The sequence below is a fragment of the Ornithorhynchus anatinus genome, chromosome X5 (assembly GCF_004115215.2).
Source record: "Ornithorhynchus anatinus isolate Pmale09 chromosome X5, mOrnAna1.pri.v4, whole genome shotgun sequence".
In the NCBI taxonomy this organism is placed as follows: domain Eukaryota; kingdom Metazoa; phylum Chordata; class Mammalia; order Monotremata; family Ornithorhynchidae; genus Ornithorhynchus; species Ornithorhynchus anatinus.
This window is the reverse complement of record NC_041753.1, coordinates 16,788,493-16,807,047: the sequence shown is the minus strand read 5'-3', so window position 1 is coordinate 16,807,047 and position 18,555 is coordinate 16,788,493. Positions and strand designations below refer to the sequence as shown.

Below are 18,555 nucleotides of genomic sequence, written 5' to 3'. Positions count from 1 at the left end.
ACTGACTGAATGGATGAATGACTGACTGACAATAGATGAATGACTGTCTCTATCTGTTACCGATTTGTACATTCCAAGCGCTTAGTACAGTGCTCTGCATATAGTAAGCGCTCAATAAATTAAAAAAAATACTATGAATGACTGACTGAATGGATGACTGAATGACTGAGAGGGTGTACGCGTGCACGGGCACGTGAGCCGCGGAGTCCGCGCGCCGAGTGGCGAGAGCGGAAGTGGGCGGTTCGCGGGGCTCGCCGCCGGAATTGAGGTAGGAGGAGACGGTGCGCGCGCGGGGCGGTGGTTGGTGGAAGATGGCGGCGGCGGCGGAGACGGCGGCGGCTGCCGCTGAGGAGGAGGAGGACAGGGAGAGGTCCATGGCGGACGGGGGTGGGGAGCGGCTCGATTTCCTGCGGGACCGCCACGTCCGTTTCTTCCAGCGTTGTCTTCACGTCCTGCCGGAGCGCTACTCATCGCTGGAGACCAGCAGGTAAGACCGGGGGGGATGACGAGAGCGGCCTTGCCGCGTTTTGTCTGAGGGAGTTGGGAGAGGCTCGGAGCGCTCAACACCCCTCAGCCCCACCTTGAGCCCGTGCTCAACCGTCTCCCCTTCAGCCGTCGCCTTCTGCCGCCCATTCCCCTCCCAGCCTAATGGGCGCCCCCGTGACTTAGTGGCTAGACCACAGGCCTGGGAGGCAGAGGGACCTGGTTTCTAATTCCGACTCCGACATTTGTCTGCTGTGTGACCTTGGGTAAGTCACTGCACTTCTCCGGGCCTCAGATTCCCCCATCTGTAACACGGGAATTAAACCTTATGTGGGATAGGGACCGTGTCCAACCCGATTTGCTTGTATCTACTCCAGCGTTTAGAGCAGTGCTTGGCACAGAGTGAAAGCTCAAATACCATAAAAAAAAAGTGGTCTCTCATATAGCCATTGCCCTGAAGAGGGCTCGTTTTCTGAAGGTTGACATCGGTGTCTGTCGTAGTTTGGGTAGGGACCAAAGTTACATTTGCAAATTTTATATTTAGGTGTTTGGGCGTACCAGCTACTACTGCCTTCTCTGCCATCCTGCCATCCCTATCTTTCGTCCCCTTTTCGGCCTACAGTAACTTTCCATTTCCAAAGTCGTTATTTCCCCCTGGTGACTTTGTGTCTTCCCTCTCCACCTTTTCTTAAGCGTATTTCTTAAGCTTTTACTATGTGCCAGGCACTGTATTAAGCGCTAGGGTAGATATAAGTTAATCAGGTTGGACGCAGTCCCGGGCTCGCTTGGGACTCACAGTCTCAACCCTCCGCTTTTCAGATGAGGAAACTGAGGCACAGAACAGTTAAGTGATTAGCCCAAGGTCACCCAGCAGTCAAGTGGTGGAGCCAGAACCCTATAGCGGTTGCACCGGGGACTCTTTTGTCAACTCTGTTTTTTAACCTTAAAAATTATTTCAGTATCCTATAAGTGTTATCGAAGGGAGCTGTGTGTACTTGTCCCCCTCCCCCCACGTACTTTACATCAGCAAGAAATAGCTGAGTTCCCATAAATTCTGTGGGGCCTGTATTCGCTGCAGTAAGGCTTTTGAAGTTTAAGTAGATTCAGATCACTAGGGATGCAACAGGAATTCAGCATTAATATATAAATGATGAGATACATGCTGAATATCTGCCAGTAAGTGATCGGCACAACATTATCAAAAGCATCAGAAAATTCAGGGTAGGACCTGCCTTCCCAAGATTTGGGTCAGGGAGAGTGAGGTCGCAGCTTTTCACAGAGGTATTTACCTGCCTCCAATTCCCTCTCCAACGACATACAAACTCAGAGAGTCGGGGCCCCTGCCGTGACTTTCACTCTGTAGGACAGAAGCAATGTGGCCTAATGGAAAGAGCCTGGGGCCGGGAATCAGGAGATCTGGGTTCTAATCCTGATGTGCGATCTTGGGTACGTCAGCCTCTCTCTGCCTGTTTCTTCATTTTTTTTTTTTGTAGTATTTAAGTGCTTACTAAGTGCCAAGCATAAGCAATGGGGTAGTTACAATCCCTGCCCCATATGGGGCTCACAGTCTCAATCCCCATTTTACAGATGAGGTAACTGAAGCCCAGAGAAGTTAAGTGACTTACCCAAGGTCACACAGAAGACAAGTTGTGGAGCCCAGGATTAGAACCCAGGTCCTGTGGCTCCCAGTTCTGTACTCTTTCCATAGGCCATACTACTCATCACCTGTAAAATGGGGATTAAATACTGAATCCTCCTCAGATTGTGAGACCCATGTGGGAAATGATCTAGCTGATCTAATTGTATTGTATCTACCCCAGTGCTTGGGATGTAGTAAGTGTTTAATAGATACTGCAAGTATTATTTATTCTACTTGGTGCTAGAAATGTGGAGATTTATATGGGGGGGTTAAATTTAGCCCAGGAAGCCGATGCGATGAAGGGTAAGGACTAGACTATTACAAGCTAAAAAAAAGTTTGAAAAATGCCAGAGTTGTTTCCTTACTGGTGTGTCGCCAGCACCGCACCGACCATGGGTAGGTTAGCTGTTTCACAATAGTTGAATGCTTCTCAAGAAGCTTGAAGCTTCTTATACATGCCCCTTCCACTCCATTTTTGCAAGATACGGGAACATGTATAATTTTTTCTGTTAAAGAAAAATCAAGACCAAGAGAGACAAGCAACTGGCGGGAATCTGAGACAGCATTGGTGACAGAACTAGGACTAAGTCTTGGCCTTCCACTTAGTTCTGATGAAAGGCTCTATATAAGAAAAAAGTTTTTTTTTTTTATTTTGGTTAAAAATTCCCTTGTCAGGACACAGATCATTTTTCTTCCAAGTATTTGTTAAAATGATCTGATTTGAAAATGAGGCAGAGCCATATGGTTCACTGGTCTCATCCCAGCTGACTCTGGGTACTCGTAAACCATCTTTTCGTGCTCTGAGCTCTAACCCCTGCAGAATCCTGAGACGCAAGACTGATGATGATAAAACTGTGGTATTTGTTAAGCGCTTACTTACTGTGTGCCAGGCACTGTTCCTAAGCATTGGAGTAGATACAAGGAAATCAGGTTGGGCATGGTCCCATTCCAACATAGGGGTCATAGGGTTAATCCCCATTTTACAGATAAAGCAGTGGAAGCCCAGAGAAGTTAAGTGACTTGCCCAGGATCACACAGCAGACAAAGGGCAGAGTCAGGATTAGAACCCAAGTCTTTATGACTCCTAAGCCCATGCTGTATTCATTCAGTAGTATTTATAGATGGCAGTGTTGGGAGTCCCTTAAGCCAATGAAGAGTCACCAAAAGGAGTCAGTGGCATAGGGGAAATAATGCCTTTGAGTCCCCATTGGCAGGTTTGTGGCAAACGCTACTATCAAATTAGTTGGATGACGTTTGAAGTGTGGTAAAGGCCATTAAAAAGCATATGAACTCTGGAAACGTTTTTATTTTGTCATTAGGTTAGCCTTGTTTCCCCAGAGATTAGAAGTCTCCTTTATGGGTTCTTGGGCTTACTCTTCTTCTCAGGCACCATTTTTTTCTCTTTCTCTGGTTCTACATTGTTAATATGGCCCCGTTTATCCAGATCCAGTGTACAGTAGTGTACAGTAATTGTGGTTTGCGATTGTTTGCACCATTGCAGGTCATTTCATGGATGTGTGAATCTGAGGGAAGCAGCATGACCTAATGGAAAGAGCACAGGCCTGGGAGACAGAGGCCCTGGGCTCTAATTTGGGCTCTGCCACTTCCCTGCTGTGGGATCTTGGGCAAGTCACTTCACTTCTCTGTGCTTCAGTTCCATCATCTGCAAAATGGGGATTCAATACCTATTCTCCCTCCTCCTCCTTACTCTCCAGGCCATACGTGGGTCCTGATTGTCCTCTAACCCAGCCCTTAGTTCAGTGCTTGGCATATAAGAAGCACTTAAATATTGTTATTATTGTTAGCTCATCCGATAATAAAATGGTCTCATTATGGCTTGGTTATGGTTCTGTGTTTTTTGTGTAGTATTAGAACCCAATTTTTGTTTCATCTGGATTATCAGTGAGTGCCGAGTGGTTTAGACAATGGAACTTCTATTGCGTTTCCACCAATGCAAATAAAACAGTTCTTCCAAGGCAGCAGCTCTTACATGCTAGGTAGGCTACTGAACACAGGGTCACAACTCTGCCTGTTCCCATCTTTATCTCTTCAAGCGAAGCATTAGTTTTATTTGTTTCTCAGATTCTGTCCCCCCAGATGGGAATAAATATTTTCACCCACTTTACTGTTCTGTTGGGTGGATACCTGAGATCATCTATAAGAAGTACGCGAATGGCACAGTAAAATGCAGGGAAAAAAGTAATGTTCTAGTCTTTTGGTTCATTTCATCGTACCTCATCTGTTTCCAAGCTTCATCTAAGAAGTATTTTACTCTGTTGTCTCCTCCTTTACAATTTATCTTTCCCTTCTGTGTTTTTTTTTTTAATGGTATTGGTTAAGCGCTAACTGTGTGTCAAACCCTTTCTAAGCACTGGGATAAATCAAAGTCAAGTCAGGCACAGTCCCTGTCCCACATGGGTCTCACAGTCTAAGTAGGAGGGAGAATCATCATTTTTGAGTTGAGGCAACTGAGGCATTGAGAAGTTAAATGGTTTGCCCAAGGTCAGCCAGCAGTGGAGCCAGGATTAGAACCCAGGTCCTCCGACTCCCAGGTGCATGCTCTTTTCCTTTACTGTTAACTGCTGTTCCCACTTCTGTTAACTACATCAGTATACCAATTGACTCTAAAGTGTGTTTGTAATACCATTTTGATGACAGAAATAACCTACTGTTTAATTCTAGTGCTAATTGTGTGCTTGTGTGGATGGAACAGGCATTTTAGAAGTGGTGAGTGTTTCAGCCACTGGTAGACTACTGACAGGAAATGATATTTATAGGCATTGGACTACAGAAATGGACTAAGATCACTGCTTCCCCTTCTTATTTCACTCATTCAGTCATACTTATTGAGCACTTCGTGCAGAGCACTGTACTAAGGGCTTGGGAAAGTACAGTACACCAGTAGTGACATTTGCTCTAGGACGTAATGCAGTATGTCTTGGACCTCAGTCGTCAAATTAGGGAATGCAACTCCCATCTTCTCCAAGGAGATTGCATGGGAACTGGGAGGAAGTCAGGCTTTATTCAGCCACCCTTCTCGAGTTGGTATGCTGCCATCCCCTCCCAAAGCTGAATGGAGATATATCAAACTCCTCCATCTGGTTCTGCCTCTCCTCCTCAACTAGAGCAGCATTTGGACTACTTACTGAGGAATTTTCTTGGGGGTGGAAGAAGGGTGAGAGAAGCAGGACACGGGTGGAAAAGGTTGAGAACCTTGTCCTCGAGGAAGCAGTTCTTAGTTAAATTAGGAATATTTGAATACAGAACAGAATAAATAGGTTAGCTAGAAAAGCTATTGTTTTGACATTTTAAAACCTAATCTGAAGGAGACCCAACTATTGAAAAAAGAAAATAGGGTTTGAATAGAGTGCAAAACTCTTAGAACTCTTTAAAACAGTTATTCCCAGTTAATTTAGTCATCTTGAAATCTTCTGGAGGAGGGAGCTGGGAATGAGTGCTTTGTAGATGACATGAGGATGGTTTTAGAAATGGTTTTCCCAGAATTTTCCACCTTCAACTCTTGGCACTCTCGAATTGTTTCCCCATTGAACTTCTGGGTGAAATCCAGTTCTCTGCTCAGGTCTCATATATTTTTTCCCCCATTTTCTTGTGTGTGGTGATTTAAATCCGGAATACGGCCTTTTTCCAAAACAAGTTGACAAGGGTGAGACTACGCCTGGGTGTTTTAACTTAGCCAGTCTTGGAGAAGTTCTAAATGCGAGCCCCTGAATTAGGCTATCAACTTCACTAGTTAGCTGGCAGCTGGCCCAGAGGTTCTTGGGTTTGGTCCTGGCTTAGAAACTTAAGTGCAGGCACATGCTTGAGGAGGAAGTGAAATGGTAGGCATGGACGGGACTCTCAGAAGTCAGCCGGTCCATCCTATCCTTACATTCAAGTGATAACTACACTGAAATTCCCTAGGACGGATGTGTGCTCTTTTTAAAACAGTTTCACTCTCCCTAAAGCCTTATTGAAGGCACATCGCTGACTAAGCCCTCATTTCCTCTTCTCCCTCTCCCTTCTGTGTCACCCTTCCTCTTGGATTTGCTCCCTTTATCCACCCCTCCCTCAGCCCCACAGCACTTATGTGCATATCCTTAATTCATTTATATTAATGTCTGTCTCCCTTCTAGACTGTAAGCTCAAGGGCAGGGAATGTGACCAGAGAGAACTTTTTTGGAGTGAAGGAGTATTTGTATCGGTGTATCTGTAAGACTAGATTATTTCTATATATTGGGTGATATCTACACTTTTTCCTCATCCAGGAGGCATTCATCAGTTTGGCAGTATGTTGGACTATTGCTATTTGTTTTTTCTTGTAGGCTGACAATTGCATTTTTTGCACTCTCCGGGCTGGATATGTTGGATTCCTTAGACGTGGTGAACAGAGATGATATTATAGAGTGGATTTATTCCCTGCAGGTTCTTCCCACAGAAGACAGTGAGTGAGTTTTTAGCATTTTGTTCTTGGCATACTTGATGTAATACCTCGGCCCTTGGAGCAAGTTTCTAACTTTGCTTACCGTTTCTAGAAATCCATGGTTTATACTTTTGCTTATGCTTATTGAAAGACGTTCACTGTGAATCGACTGTGTTAGAACAGCTTTATTTGGCGTTTTATTCATATTAGCTAAACCTGGAACTGTGGCCTTCGGGTTGGAACAAGATGAGGACTCAGACATCTTTAATTGTGCTCAAGGCATCCACAAAGACCTTGAGAATTATGAAACCCCGTCTTCTGTAAATCTTGTTATACTCTCCCAAGCGCTTAGTATAAAGTGCTCTGAACACAGAAAGCCCTCAATAAATACCACTGATTGATTGATTTCTAACTTGTCTTTGACATAATCACTTGACACTTTCTGTATATTTTGCTGATGTCCATGCTGCATCGTGGTGTGAGTTAAAATAGGTAGGGTGAAACTTGATTTTGAAGCCCACCAGCAGTTCACAAAATAATGGCCTTCCTGATGGTTTGTTATACTGTTGTACTGTATTAAGTGTGTTTGCTCTTAAGGATTTCAGAATAAGCTCCCCCACCCCAGATTGTAAGCTCATTGTGGACAGGGGACATGTCTCCCAATTCAGTTGTATTGTACAGTGCTCTGGACACAGTAAGTGCTTAATAAATACTGCGACATTGGGCAAGTCACTTAACTTCTCTGTGCCTCAGTTCCCTCATCTGTAAAATGGGGGTTAAGACTGTGAGCCCCACATGGGACAACCTGTTTACCTTGTGTCTACCCCAGCGCTTGGCACATAGTAAGCGCTTAACAAATACCATCATTATTATTATAAGCCTGTAAGGTAGCAGGTTACTATTACCTAGGCTGATCATTCACAGATCCCCAATGCTGAGCCAGCCATCTAGGAGTTTGACACACCTCCACCCCTGCCCAGCACTGTAGGGGTACAGCCAGTTTTCAGACGATGGGGATTCCTACCTTGAGGCATGGGGGGGGGGGGGGGTGTTTGTTTGCCTGCTCTCTGCTGCTGCGTTCCACTTCGGTATATCTGTTTGAATGGACAATTTGAGAGTGAGGCGATGGTGGGAAGGGAGAGCCAGGAAAGGTTGGCTGAGAAGAGACGAGAGGGAGAAGTCTGTTTGCAAAGTACACCAGGTGAAGCCTTGAGGTTATTAGGGATAGTGTGTTGTGTATTCAATCGTATTTATTGAGCGCTTACTGTGTGCAAAGCCCTGTACAGTGCTTTCCCAATAAGTGCTTGGGAAAGTACAATCTAGCATCACATTCCCTGCCCACAATGAGCTTATATATAGTTGCCCTTTGTTTTCGAAGAAGACCCCACTGATGGCGAAGTTCACTTATGAGTGTGTATTGTGTGTACCTTAAGAGATATAGTCCTAGCCATAGGTAAAGCCCTTGGGTAATTGGAGGTGCTGGGAAGGAAGCCAGAGAGGGTTTAAATACAAGGGTGCAGGGAACGTATCTGCTGATCATGTTGTAATGTACTCTCCCAAACACTTAGTACAGTGCTCTGCATGTAGTAAATGCTCAATAAATACCATCAGTTGATTGATTGGATAAGATGGTATGAAACCTTCCAAGACCCGGGATCCGGCAGATTTCTCCTCCCCCTCTGCACCCCAACTTGTAAAAATAATAATTTAAATTTGAATCGGACTGGCTAATTTTCAAAATGGTGGTGCCACAGTATTTTAGAATGTACAGGTCCTTCTGGTTGCCCCAGTCAATAGAGGGAATGTTTTTGTGTAGCATGCAGATCTTTTCTATGTTGTTGAGCAGGACTTCTAGTCCCCTAAATGGACACGTGGAATGCAGCTTCTGGGAAGAGGAAAAGGGCTAAGTGTGAATCTCACTGCTTCCTTTTGGATTCATCTTCCATGGTGCTGAGCTGTGCAAACAGTTCCCCGCTCAGCAAGAGACAGTCAAAACAAAGAATATATAAAATCTGTTTTCCTTCCCCCGCAAGTGCTTGCTGGAACCAGGAGGAAATCCTCTATCTCTAGTTGTGCAGAATTAGGAAGGAATGGGAAGAGCCCCAAATCTCTAGCTGTGCTCACTAGAATTTGAGAAAGAGAGAGAGCAGGAGAAAAAGAACAGCAATACAAGTGTGGTGGGTGGGCAGGTGGAGAGGGAAAGGACCATTCTCTGCACAGTTAAAGCCGTCTAATCCTGTACTCCAGAAATAATGACAACCAGACGCAAGCACTAGTGTCTTTTTTTCTTGTTGCAATGTCTGTCTTCAGGAACTACACAGAGCTGGGATAGAATCTCTGAATGATGAAGTTAATTTTAATGTTTTACAGGAGAATGTGTTTGGAGTGTCTTTCCGAATAGAGCTTATTCCATGTTAAAGGTAGAAAATGCTTTGGACCACAATAGATAGGTAGCTATAGTATTTATGAATAATTAAAGGTGAAGATCTTAAATGATTATCTTTTTTGGTAGATTTTTTCAATCAAAATAAAAATGCACTCCAGTAGGTTTCACTGGATTCCACGGTTTAGACTGCCATGGTTTGTTTTTGTAAATAGTGTGTATATATATTTTAGTCAAGTTGAGCTTAAAGTACACATTTAAAATTCAGTATGCACTCATTTCTGCCACAACGTGTTTTCACTACATGTTTTGGCTAGAACATAGGGAAACAGTGAATAATAATAGCAGTGCTATTTCTTAAGCACTTACTATGTGCCAAGCACTGTACTAAGTGGTGGGGTAGATACAATTTGCTTTGATTTGTTGTCTGTCGCCCCCCCCCCCCTTCTAGACTGTGAGCCCATTGGGTAGGGACTGTCTCTGTTGTCGAATTGTACTTTCCAAGTGCTTAGTACAGTGCTGTGCACACAGTAAGTGCTCAGTAAATACGATTGAATGAATGAATACAAGGTAATTGGGTTGGTCACGGTCCCTGTCCCACATAGGGCTCGCAGTCTTAATCCCCATTTTCCAGATGAGGTAACTGAGGTACAGAGAAGTGAAGTGACTTGCCCATGGTCACACAGCAGACAAGTGGCAGAGCTGAGATTAGAACCCAGGTCCTTCTGATTCCCAGGCCTGTGTTCTATCCATTAGGCCACACTGGTTCTGTACTAGGCCACTTTTGTCAGAAAAATAAACATATTGGAAAGCGGTGCGCTGTAGTGCCGGGACGAGCACTTTGGACATGTGTTCATGAACATGGCTTAGGGTGTGGTGAGTGCTAGAGCACAAGTTTTCCATAGCACACTATTTTCTAAGAATGCAGTTACTGAGTTATGGAATAATTTGGTGCAGCTGGAATCCTGCACGGCCGAGCAGAACCTTTTCCTCTTCCAATTCCAAAATGCCGGTTTGGGGATTTTTGTGTTCTGCGAAAATAAAACGGACCCAGGAGCTGGGAGCAGTCACGGTGGCCCAGATGGGATCTGAGGTGGGGGAGGGAGGGCCCTGGGTACACACAGCCGGTGGCAGAAGGTCAGAACCAGACAGAGAGCAATGAGAGGAAGTTAGCTGGTCAAACAATTTGGCTCCTGCCACTTGAGGCTTTCCTGCTGGTAGTGGTGTACAGCTTGAGTGAGGAGTCACTGGTTTCAAAAAAAAAAATACTGGAGTTCAGTGGGAGGGTGGGGCTGAGTTTGAGGTGCAGAGGGATGCAGAAAAGTCTTCAGGGACAGGAGAGGGGATGAGAACAGGAGGTGGAGAGAGATTGAGACACAGCATGGTTTAAGGGATAGAGCATAGGCCTGGGAGTGAGAATTATCTGGGTTCTAATAATAATGTTGGTGTTTGTTAAGTGCTTACTATGTGCAGAGCAATGTTCTAAGCGTTGGGGTAAATACAGGGTAATCATGTTGTCCCACATGAGGCTCACAGCCTTAATCCCCATTTTACAGATGAGGTAACTGAGGCACAGAGAAGTGAAGTGACTACCCATGGTCACACAGATGACAAGTGGCAGAGCCAGGATTCGAACCCATGACCTCCGACTCCCAAGCCCATGCTCTTTCCACTGAGCCACACTGCTTCTAATCCTGGCTCCGCCACATGTCTGCTTTGTGATCTTGGGCAAGTCACTTTACTTCTCTGGGCCTCAGTTATCTGTAAAATGGGGATTAATACTGTGAGCCCCATGTGGGACAGGGACTAGCTTGTATCTACCCCAGCGCTTAGAACAGTGTCGGGCACATAGTAAGCACTTAAGTAGCATAATAATTATTTGTCGTGCCTGAAGAACCTGGTCGTCATGTTGGTGTGAGGACCCTAAATCTTGTTTGCAGGTACTTAGAGCCCTGGCAAAAGGAGGTTGTAATTTTCATTAGTTACAGCATTTTATTCTGAGGAGTTGTTGCTTACAGCCTCTCAAAGGGTCAGTGTCCATTGGGTTTACTTCAAAAATGTTAACTTATTTATTTTAATTCTCTCTGGCTTCCATTTGCCAGATGCACAGCTTAGCTTTTTTAACATTTAATCATATGGATCAAACTCAAAGTAGGCTTCCTGAAAGAGGAGCATATCACAGTCAAAATAGCCACAGTGTGTTTGAGTAGGATATAATTTTTTCTAAGCTAAAATGGTGATGTGCATCTCTTCTATGGGACCCCAGGGTGTTTTGCATCAAAAGTCATCACCTGGTGGGAATAGAATATTTAATTTTTTACTGAACTTTTACTTTGTGCACACAAGGGCAGTTGTGGATGTTGACATTTATTGGAAGAGGACAAACATGAAAACCAATCTTATAAAATACCTCACTGGTTCAAATGAAATAAATCCAGTCTTCATCCAATAAACCCATATACCACGAATTTGTCCTCAGTTTCGTTTTTGTTGTTTTTTTCCTAAAATGGTTGTTTCCTCAACCCTATATTTAATTTCACTCTGTTATTTTTTCTGTTGCTGGCATAATTGTTGCTCTCCAACCAACATATGCTCAAAATAAAATTTAACCTTTGCACTCAAGTCATGGCCAGGAATCAAACAGTAGATTTTCTTGCTTGGTTTTAATATTTATTCTCCAAAATCTCTTAATCATTGTATAAAACATACTAGTGATGGAATCCCTGTTTACAAAAGATAATTCTACATTAAAAATACTGTACAGTTCCTCACCTGGTGACATTTTATTTTTAGTCAATCAGTTCTATTGAGTGTTTACTGTGTTCAAAGGACTGTACTAACCACTTAGGAGAATACATTATAATAGAGTTGTTAGTCCCATTCCTTGCCCACAATCATTCAATGGCATTTAGGAGCACTTACTATGTGCAGAGCACTGTACTAAGCACACAGGAGAGTACAATACAATAGAATTAGCAGATACATTCCCTGCCCATAATGAGTTTACAGTCTAGAGAGGAAGATTTTTAGTTTTGATTGCCCATCTCTCTTTTCCCCCTTTAATTTTTCTGTTTTACAATAATTATGGCATTTGTTAAGCTCTTACTATGTGCCAGGCATTGTTCTAAGCGCTGGGGGAGATAAAAAGGTAATCAGTTTGGACACAGTCCCTGTCCCATATGGGGCTCACAGTCTTAATCCCCATTTTACAGATGAGGTAACTGAGGCACAGAGAAGTTAAGTGATTTGCCCACGGCCACACAGACAAGTGGCAGAGCCGGGATTAGAACCCATGACCCTCTGACCCCCAGGCCCATGCTTTATCTACCACACCATGTTCTTAAGTAGGTTTAAGGCTTCTTCTGATCTAAATTCAGAGTATTCGAGCTTTAAAGCACACTTTCTGTCTCTAAAGACCAGTGATGCCTTTGCTAAGTACTGTTGAATTTTGTGAGTCTTGATATTTCTGAATGGAAGCACTAGATGGTGCTATTTTATCATTTCCAAAGCTGATTAATCAACATCAGTTATCAGGAATTGCTAAATTAATATGTACTCCTGGGATTACAAAATGCCTTTTAAGATTTTTAGGTCCATTTTTATATAGTTATATCAGTTTTTACATATTTTCCAAAATGTACAGTATGCCTTTCCAGTTTAGGAACATTTTGGGGTTCCTAAATGGCATTCGTTGAACTCTTACCTGATATATGCACTGTACTAAGCAGCAAGGCTCAGTGGAAAGAGCACAGATTTAGGGGTCAGGGATTAGGGGTTCTAATCCCGGCTCCGCCACCTGTCAGCTGTGTGACTTTGGGCAAGTCACTTAGCTTCTCGGTGCCTCAGTTACCTCATCTGTAAAATGGGGATTCTGTCTCTGAGCTCCATGGGTGATGGAATGTGTCCAAACTGATTAGCTTCAATCTTCCTCAGTGCCTGGCACTTAACAAATACCATTAAAAAAAGGGACGTGGCTGAAGATTGAAAATTCTGGTTACGTTCAAATCGTTAGGTCCCAGTAACCTGCATCTGAGCCTGTTTGTAGAGTCAGAAGTTATTTCATAACCCTTTGTGTTTTTGTGAAAACTCATAGAGGACAAGATGAATTGCTGAAAATGGGCAAATGCCTATTTTCAGAAAAGTTGGGGGTCAGGGACTAATCCCCTTAAATTATAGAGTGAATAGTTTAACAGTGACTCATGGAAAGATCTGGAACAAAGCAAACAATTGGCAAACATCTAAAAAAGAAAGATACTGAGTAATTAGACTTTTTGAAGAACATATACTCATAGACTAATTTAGATTTGTTTGTTTTTTTCTATGACCAACTGGCCTTTTTAGACAAGATTGTTAAACATTGCAATGGTTTAGTGAATGATTACCCAAGGAAGCTCCAGGCTCTTTACAGAGGAAAGAAGGAAAAACTTCTCTACCCACCCACATATTTGGCACATTTAAAATTGATCAAACCTTCCAGAATACAGGTCCATTGTCTTGAATGTGCAGTATTAACACAAATATTTGCTAAATTGACTTGAATCATCCTGGTAAATGAAAATGGAGATGTAAATCAACTCAAGTCCATTTTGGCAGTGAAAATGTTAAGAAAAAATATAGCTTTAAAAAATTTAATTGTGGGATTTTAGTTTTTTTCTTCACCTTATTTTTTTTTAAAGCAATTTGAATGGTAGAAATTGGGCAAATCAAGTTAAAACCTACAGAGAGACTAAAAGACATCATGTTTGGACAGAGGCAGATAGTCTCTGAAGACTGATATTTTTTGTTTGGTGGGCTATGCCAACATTTGTTGAACTCTGTTAATCTAAATACTGTCAGTTGTCTTTCACTAAGTGTATGTAGAGTTTCTCCTTGTGAGCATATTTATAAATTTATTTATGTATTTCACAAACCATATTATGTTATTTACAAAGTCAATGTGTGTACTCATTTTTTAGAATCAAATTTAAATCGTTGTGGATTCCGAGGCTCCTCTTACCTGGGAATTCCTTTCAGTCCATCAAAGGTTAGTAGAATCGGTGTTCGTTATTGTATGTGTGGATGATAGAATGGTATTATATGGGAAGCAGCAAGGCCTAGTGAATAGAGCACGGGGCTGGGAGTCAGAAGGACCTGGGTTCTAATTCCGGCTCTGCCATCTGTCTGCTGTGTGACCATGGGCAAGTCACTTCACTTCTCTGTGCCTCAGTTATCTCATCTGTAAAATGGAGATTACGACCGCTTCTTAATGCTTCCTATTTTGTCTTCAACCAACCAGCTAATTGGGCAGTTTTCAAATCTAACGTACACATCAGATGTCATTTAGCATCCCATTCGTATCTACTATGAAAGGGGTACCCATTGAAATCTGAAGCTTACCCAAGTTATTTCACAAGTAGAACAGGAAACTCTGTAATTCTTGCTCATTGTTAAAGTTAACTAATGGAAATTTTAAATTTGTGCAAGTGGCCTGCGTGTATTCAGGCAGTGAAACTGAATAACTGACGTATATAATCAGATGCTTTCCATTCTTACAAATTAGGGTGGAGAAGTTAAACTCAGTTTTGCTTTCGGTTAAAGGTCTACCATGGAAATGTTTGTTTTTTCAGTGCTCTAATCAGGGGTGCCTTCTTGGATTATGTTATGAATTTTTTTCATTTTAGCCTCCTGGTACAGCTCACCCTTATGATAGTGGGCACATAGCAATGACTTATACTGGTCTGTCGTGCCTGGTTATTCTTGGAGATGACTTGAGCCGAGTAAATAAAGAAGCTTGCCTGGCTGGCCTGAGGGCACTTCAGCTGGAAGATGGAAGGTATGAATTCATTCTTTCTCACGGGAGAATCATGATCAATTTAAGAAAAGTCATTCGTGGATTCTTGTTTTTGATTTAGCCCTGTTTTTACCCCCACATGTTCAGGGTTTTTCCCCTGGTTTTTTTCCCCCGGAATTTTGCATTAATCAAATTCAGCCAGTTCTGGCATTTGAAGTTTTGGAACTGGTTCTGTTTTGGAAGACTGAGAAAGGGAAGCAGAGGTGCCCGGGCACTGGGATTCAGGGGGATCCCCAAGAGTCTTTCTTTGGTTCTGTCAAGAGCACCAGATTTGGTCTGGGTGACTTTTGACCGGCTCCAAATCCAGTGTTGCTGGTGACACGGGGGCCCTTGTCTCCATTTCTGACCAAAACCAAATTCTCATATTTACCCAAAAATAGCTCTCCCAGATTTTTCACCCATGCCTCACCCTGTTTGGGTTGGAGTAGGAAATTCTAATAAATGCCTGAGAAAAGTTAAAGACCAAAAACTGAAAATGAACCCAACCCTTCGTAAGTCCATAAGCTATTTGCACTGATTCGGCCGATGGTGGTGGCACTCAAGGGTGCTTAGGAGGATTAGTATCTCTCACCCATTAATTTCTCCAGTTTTGGGAGGTTTTTTTCCAGTTTAAACTCAGTGAAATCGTCTGCCTCCATACCTTACTGTTACATAACAAATTCTGTAACCCTACCATCGGCCCCCAGAGAAGTGAATGATGGAATTATGAACTGCCAGGCAAATGTCAGCTTCCACCAAAATAATAATAATTACTATTATTATTATTGCATTTGTTAAGCACTTACTATGTGCCAGGCACTGTTCTAAGCACCGGGGTGGATACAAGCAAATCAGGTTGGACACAGTCCCTGTCCCACATGGGGCTCACAGTCTCAGTCCCCATTTTATAGATGAGGTAACTGAGACACTGAGGAAGTGAAATGACTTGCCCAAGGTCACACAACCCACACGTGGCAGAGCTGGGATTAGAACCCATGACCTTCTGACTCCCAGGTCCTTGCTGTAACCATTATGCCATGCTGCCTCTCACCACAAACCCTTCTTGTAACCAGTTGTAACTTCAGTGTGTACATTTGGGTCGGTTGCAGATTAGGGAAAGTCACTTAGGTTGCCAAAACAAGTAAAATCCAACAGTTTGAAAAATATCCCTGAAATTCTTAGACGGTCCTGTATTCCATTTTGGTTTTCCCAAAAGGGGGACCTTATCTGTGAAAGCAGTAGTCCTGGGTTGATCGTTATCCCTGAAGTTTGTTTTAGGTTTGGGCGGGGTATGTGTCTGTTCATTGTTATATTGTACTCTCCCAAAAGCTCAGTCCAGTGCTCTGCCCGTAGTAAGCATTCAGTAAATACCGTTAATTGTTTGGGTTACTGTTTCTCAAACTTGTCAGACATGCCATCATGAGCTTGTCATGATAGGTTAGGTTTTTTCTCTTTTCTTTTACACACTGGCCCTCTGGTGGGTGTTGTTTGATGTTTAAAAGGAAGATAAATGGAGGAGGAAAAATACAGAATAAAACGTATTTAAGGCATATATTAAAAGGACTGTTGTGGACAATGCTAAGCATAAAAACTTGTGTTTCAGTTTTTGTGCCGTACCGGAAGGTAGCGAGAACGACATGAGATTTGTGTACTGTGCTTCCTGCATTTGCTACATGCTCAATAACTGGTCAGGCATGGATATGAAGAAAACCATAGACTACATAAGAAGAAGTATGGTGAGTTACGCTGAAGAATATCAGACATTCTTGATTTGGTGATATCTTTGGGCTTGTTAGAAAAAAAAGTTTCCTTTCTTGGTAGACTGAGTTTAATATTGAGTGTCCTTCTATGACACATGAAGTTAAATTCATATATTTTAAGGATACTTATCTTTTTGAATATTGCATGCAATTTTGGGGATGGGGTGCTCGGAAGGAGAGCAGGAGGGAAAGCCAGACCCCCCACATTTGAACACCAGCAAGCGATTTTTAAGAATGACGATGACATTTAATAATGATAATAAAAGTGAGTAATGTTGCTTTTTCTTTTTCAGTCCTATGACAACGGACTGGCGCAGGGAGCTGGACTAGAGTCTCATGGTAAGATAAAATGAATGGGAAGGAACGTTTTGATAAATGCCTCACTGTTCCGTTCCCCTTACCAAACAAACAGGGAATGCATTTGGCAGTACCAGTGAAACACCCTTTAATAGTACCAGTGAAACACCCTTCCACCTTCTTTAAAATGATATGTTGGGGTTTAGAATGGGTAACCACACTTTCTGGCAGTTCGATGAGACAGACCTGAGAAGTTTATCCCATATCATGACATGAACTGCTTTTCGGCTGTCTTGTGCTTCCTCTACGGACCTCAGTTCCTTCTCTCCTTGCATACCGTTTTCTCCACTTGGCGTTGGTTTGCCACCTCCTTTAAAGCCAGCACTGGTGTGGCGTGGATCAGCCTGGTGGATCCAGGAGCTGCCTGGGCCTTGGCTTGGGCTGGAGAGCACTTCTTAACTCCCATTTCTCTCACTCCATGTTCAGAAAACTATCTGATTTTTGTCCTTCAGCATAACATTAAATGGCTGGACATATTGGTGCAAGTTAGCGAGAAGAAACACATTCTTAATGGAGAAACTAAACTCCTTGATCTACTCTCCTCTTAGTCTAAATGTGCCGTCTTCATCAAAAACAGTTCCACACCTACCTGGCGAATTTCACTTCCTGATGAAGTGACTTTGCATGGCATCCATTTTAATGGATTCGCTTGCGACCAGGTAAGTAAGCCTGGCCTCTTCCCCCACCCCCTTTCACCCCGTCTCCCACCCCCAACACTTTGAGTTGCCACCACGATGGATTTTCTGCTATCCTGAACTCAGGGCATCTATCCATTGCCTCCGCAGTGTCCCGACACTCTTCTCCCCTCAAGGCTTTTCTCAACTTTAAAAAAAAAATAAATTAAAAATCAAGAAAAAAATCAGCACTGCTTTTTACTGACCCTTACCTTCCAAGACTGCAAAGGTCGGGGAATGGGCCTGAACTGAACCAGAGTGGAGGAAGTTGGGAGAGGCCTGGGAGGGGACCGCTACTACCTACCTTTCCCACCCCTCCTCCCATTGCATTCCGTCCCAGCCCAGTCTTCCCTGGCTTTGCAGCCCTGGGAAGTGGAGGCTGCAAGCCGGGCAAGGAACTGGTGGAGGCCGTAAGTGCTGGTGCTGAGGTTAAAAAGCAAACAGAAAATGCTGCGGAGATGGGTAGGTGAGTTTGGAGTGCGAAAGGAAGGTTTGCACAGTATGCTTCGTCCTGCAGCACAGCAGAAGTCACTGCGCTGACTGGTTTCTTCAAAGACACTCAAGTACCCCAAGAGCATGATGCTGGGGAAGGTAGACACAACGCCATAGGAACCTCAGGAGTTCTGAACTCAACCCCTTTCCTGTTGAGCGGCCAGAGCTAGCCCTGTCCCAACCTCATACATGGCTTGCCTTCTTCTCCCCCCTCTCTCCTCCAGCATTTTGCTATGGCTACCACCTTACCGTGATAGGGGGAGTTTTCTTCCCTCAACCCTGTCACTAGCATGAGCTCTTCTCCTCCCTCCCCCCCGGCTACAGATGCCGTCGCCCTGGTTGAAAAGCAGGTGCCGCAGCAGTGGAACACTGGGGAGGAGGGAGGGAGGACCCCACCCCCTCCTCCCTCCACCACCAGCCTCGGACCTTCCCCGTGGTACCCCAGCAGTACCAGAAAGGAGGAGTGTCTGCTTCCTGCCCCCTGCTGTCTTACCATCCCACTCCTGAATTTAGAATGGGGGGGCACAGAGGGACCGGG

General features: G+C 43.6%; 1 protein-coding gene across 1 annotated transcript in view; it reads left to right on the top strand.

Moving 5' to 3' along the window:
- Window positions 1–335: 335 nt before the first annotated feature.
- Window positions 336–18,555, top strand: part of PGGT1B (protein geranylgeranyltransferase type I subunit beta) — a 32,922-nt gene continuing 14,702 nt past the window's right edge. Inside the window, exons 1-6 of the mRNA XM_029055594.2 lie at window positions 336–487; window positions 6,445–6,563; window positions 13,881–13,948; window positions 14,586–14,737; window positions 16,338–16,470; window positions 16,788–16,833. Of these exons, the coding sequence (XP_028911427.1) occupies window positions 375–487; window positions 6,445–6,563; window positions 13,881–13,948; window positions 14,586–14,737; window positions 16,338–16,470; window positions 16,788–16,833 (631 nt within the window). The 5' untranslated portion in view covers window positions 336–374. The remainder of the gene's footprint in view (window positions 488–6,444; window positions 6,564–13,880; window positions 13,949–14,585; window positions 14,738–16,337; window positions 16,471–16,787; window positions 16,834–18,555) is intronic.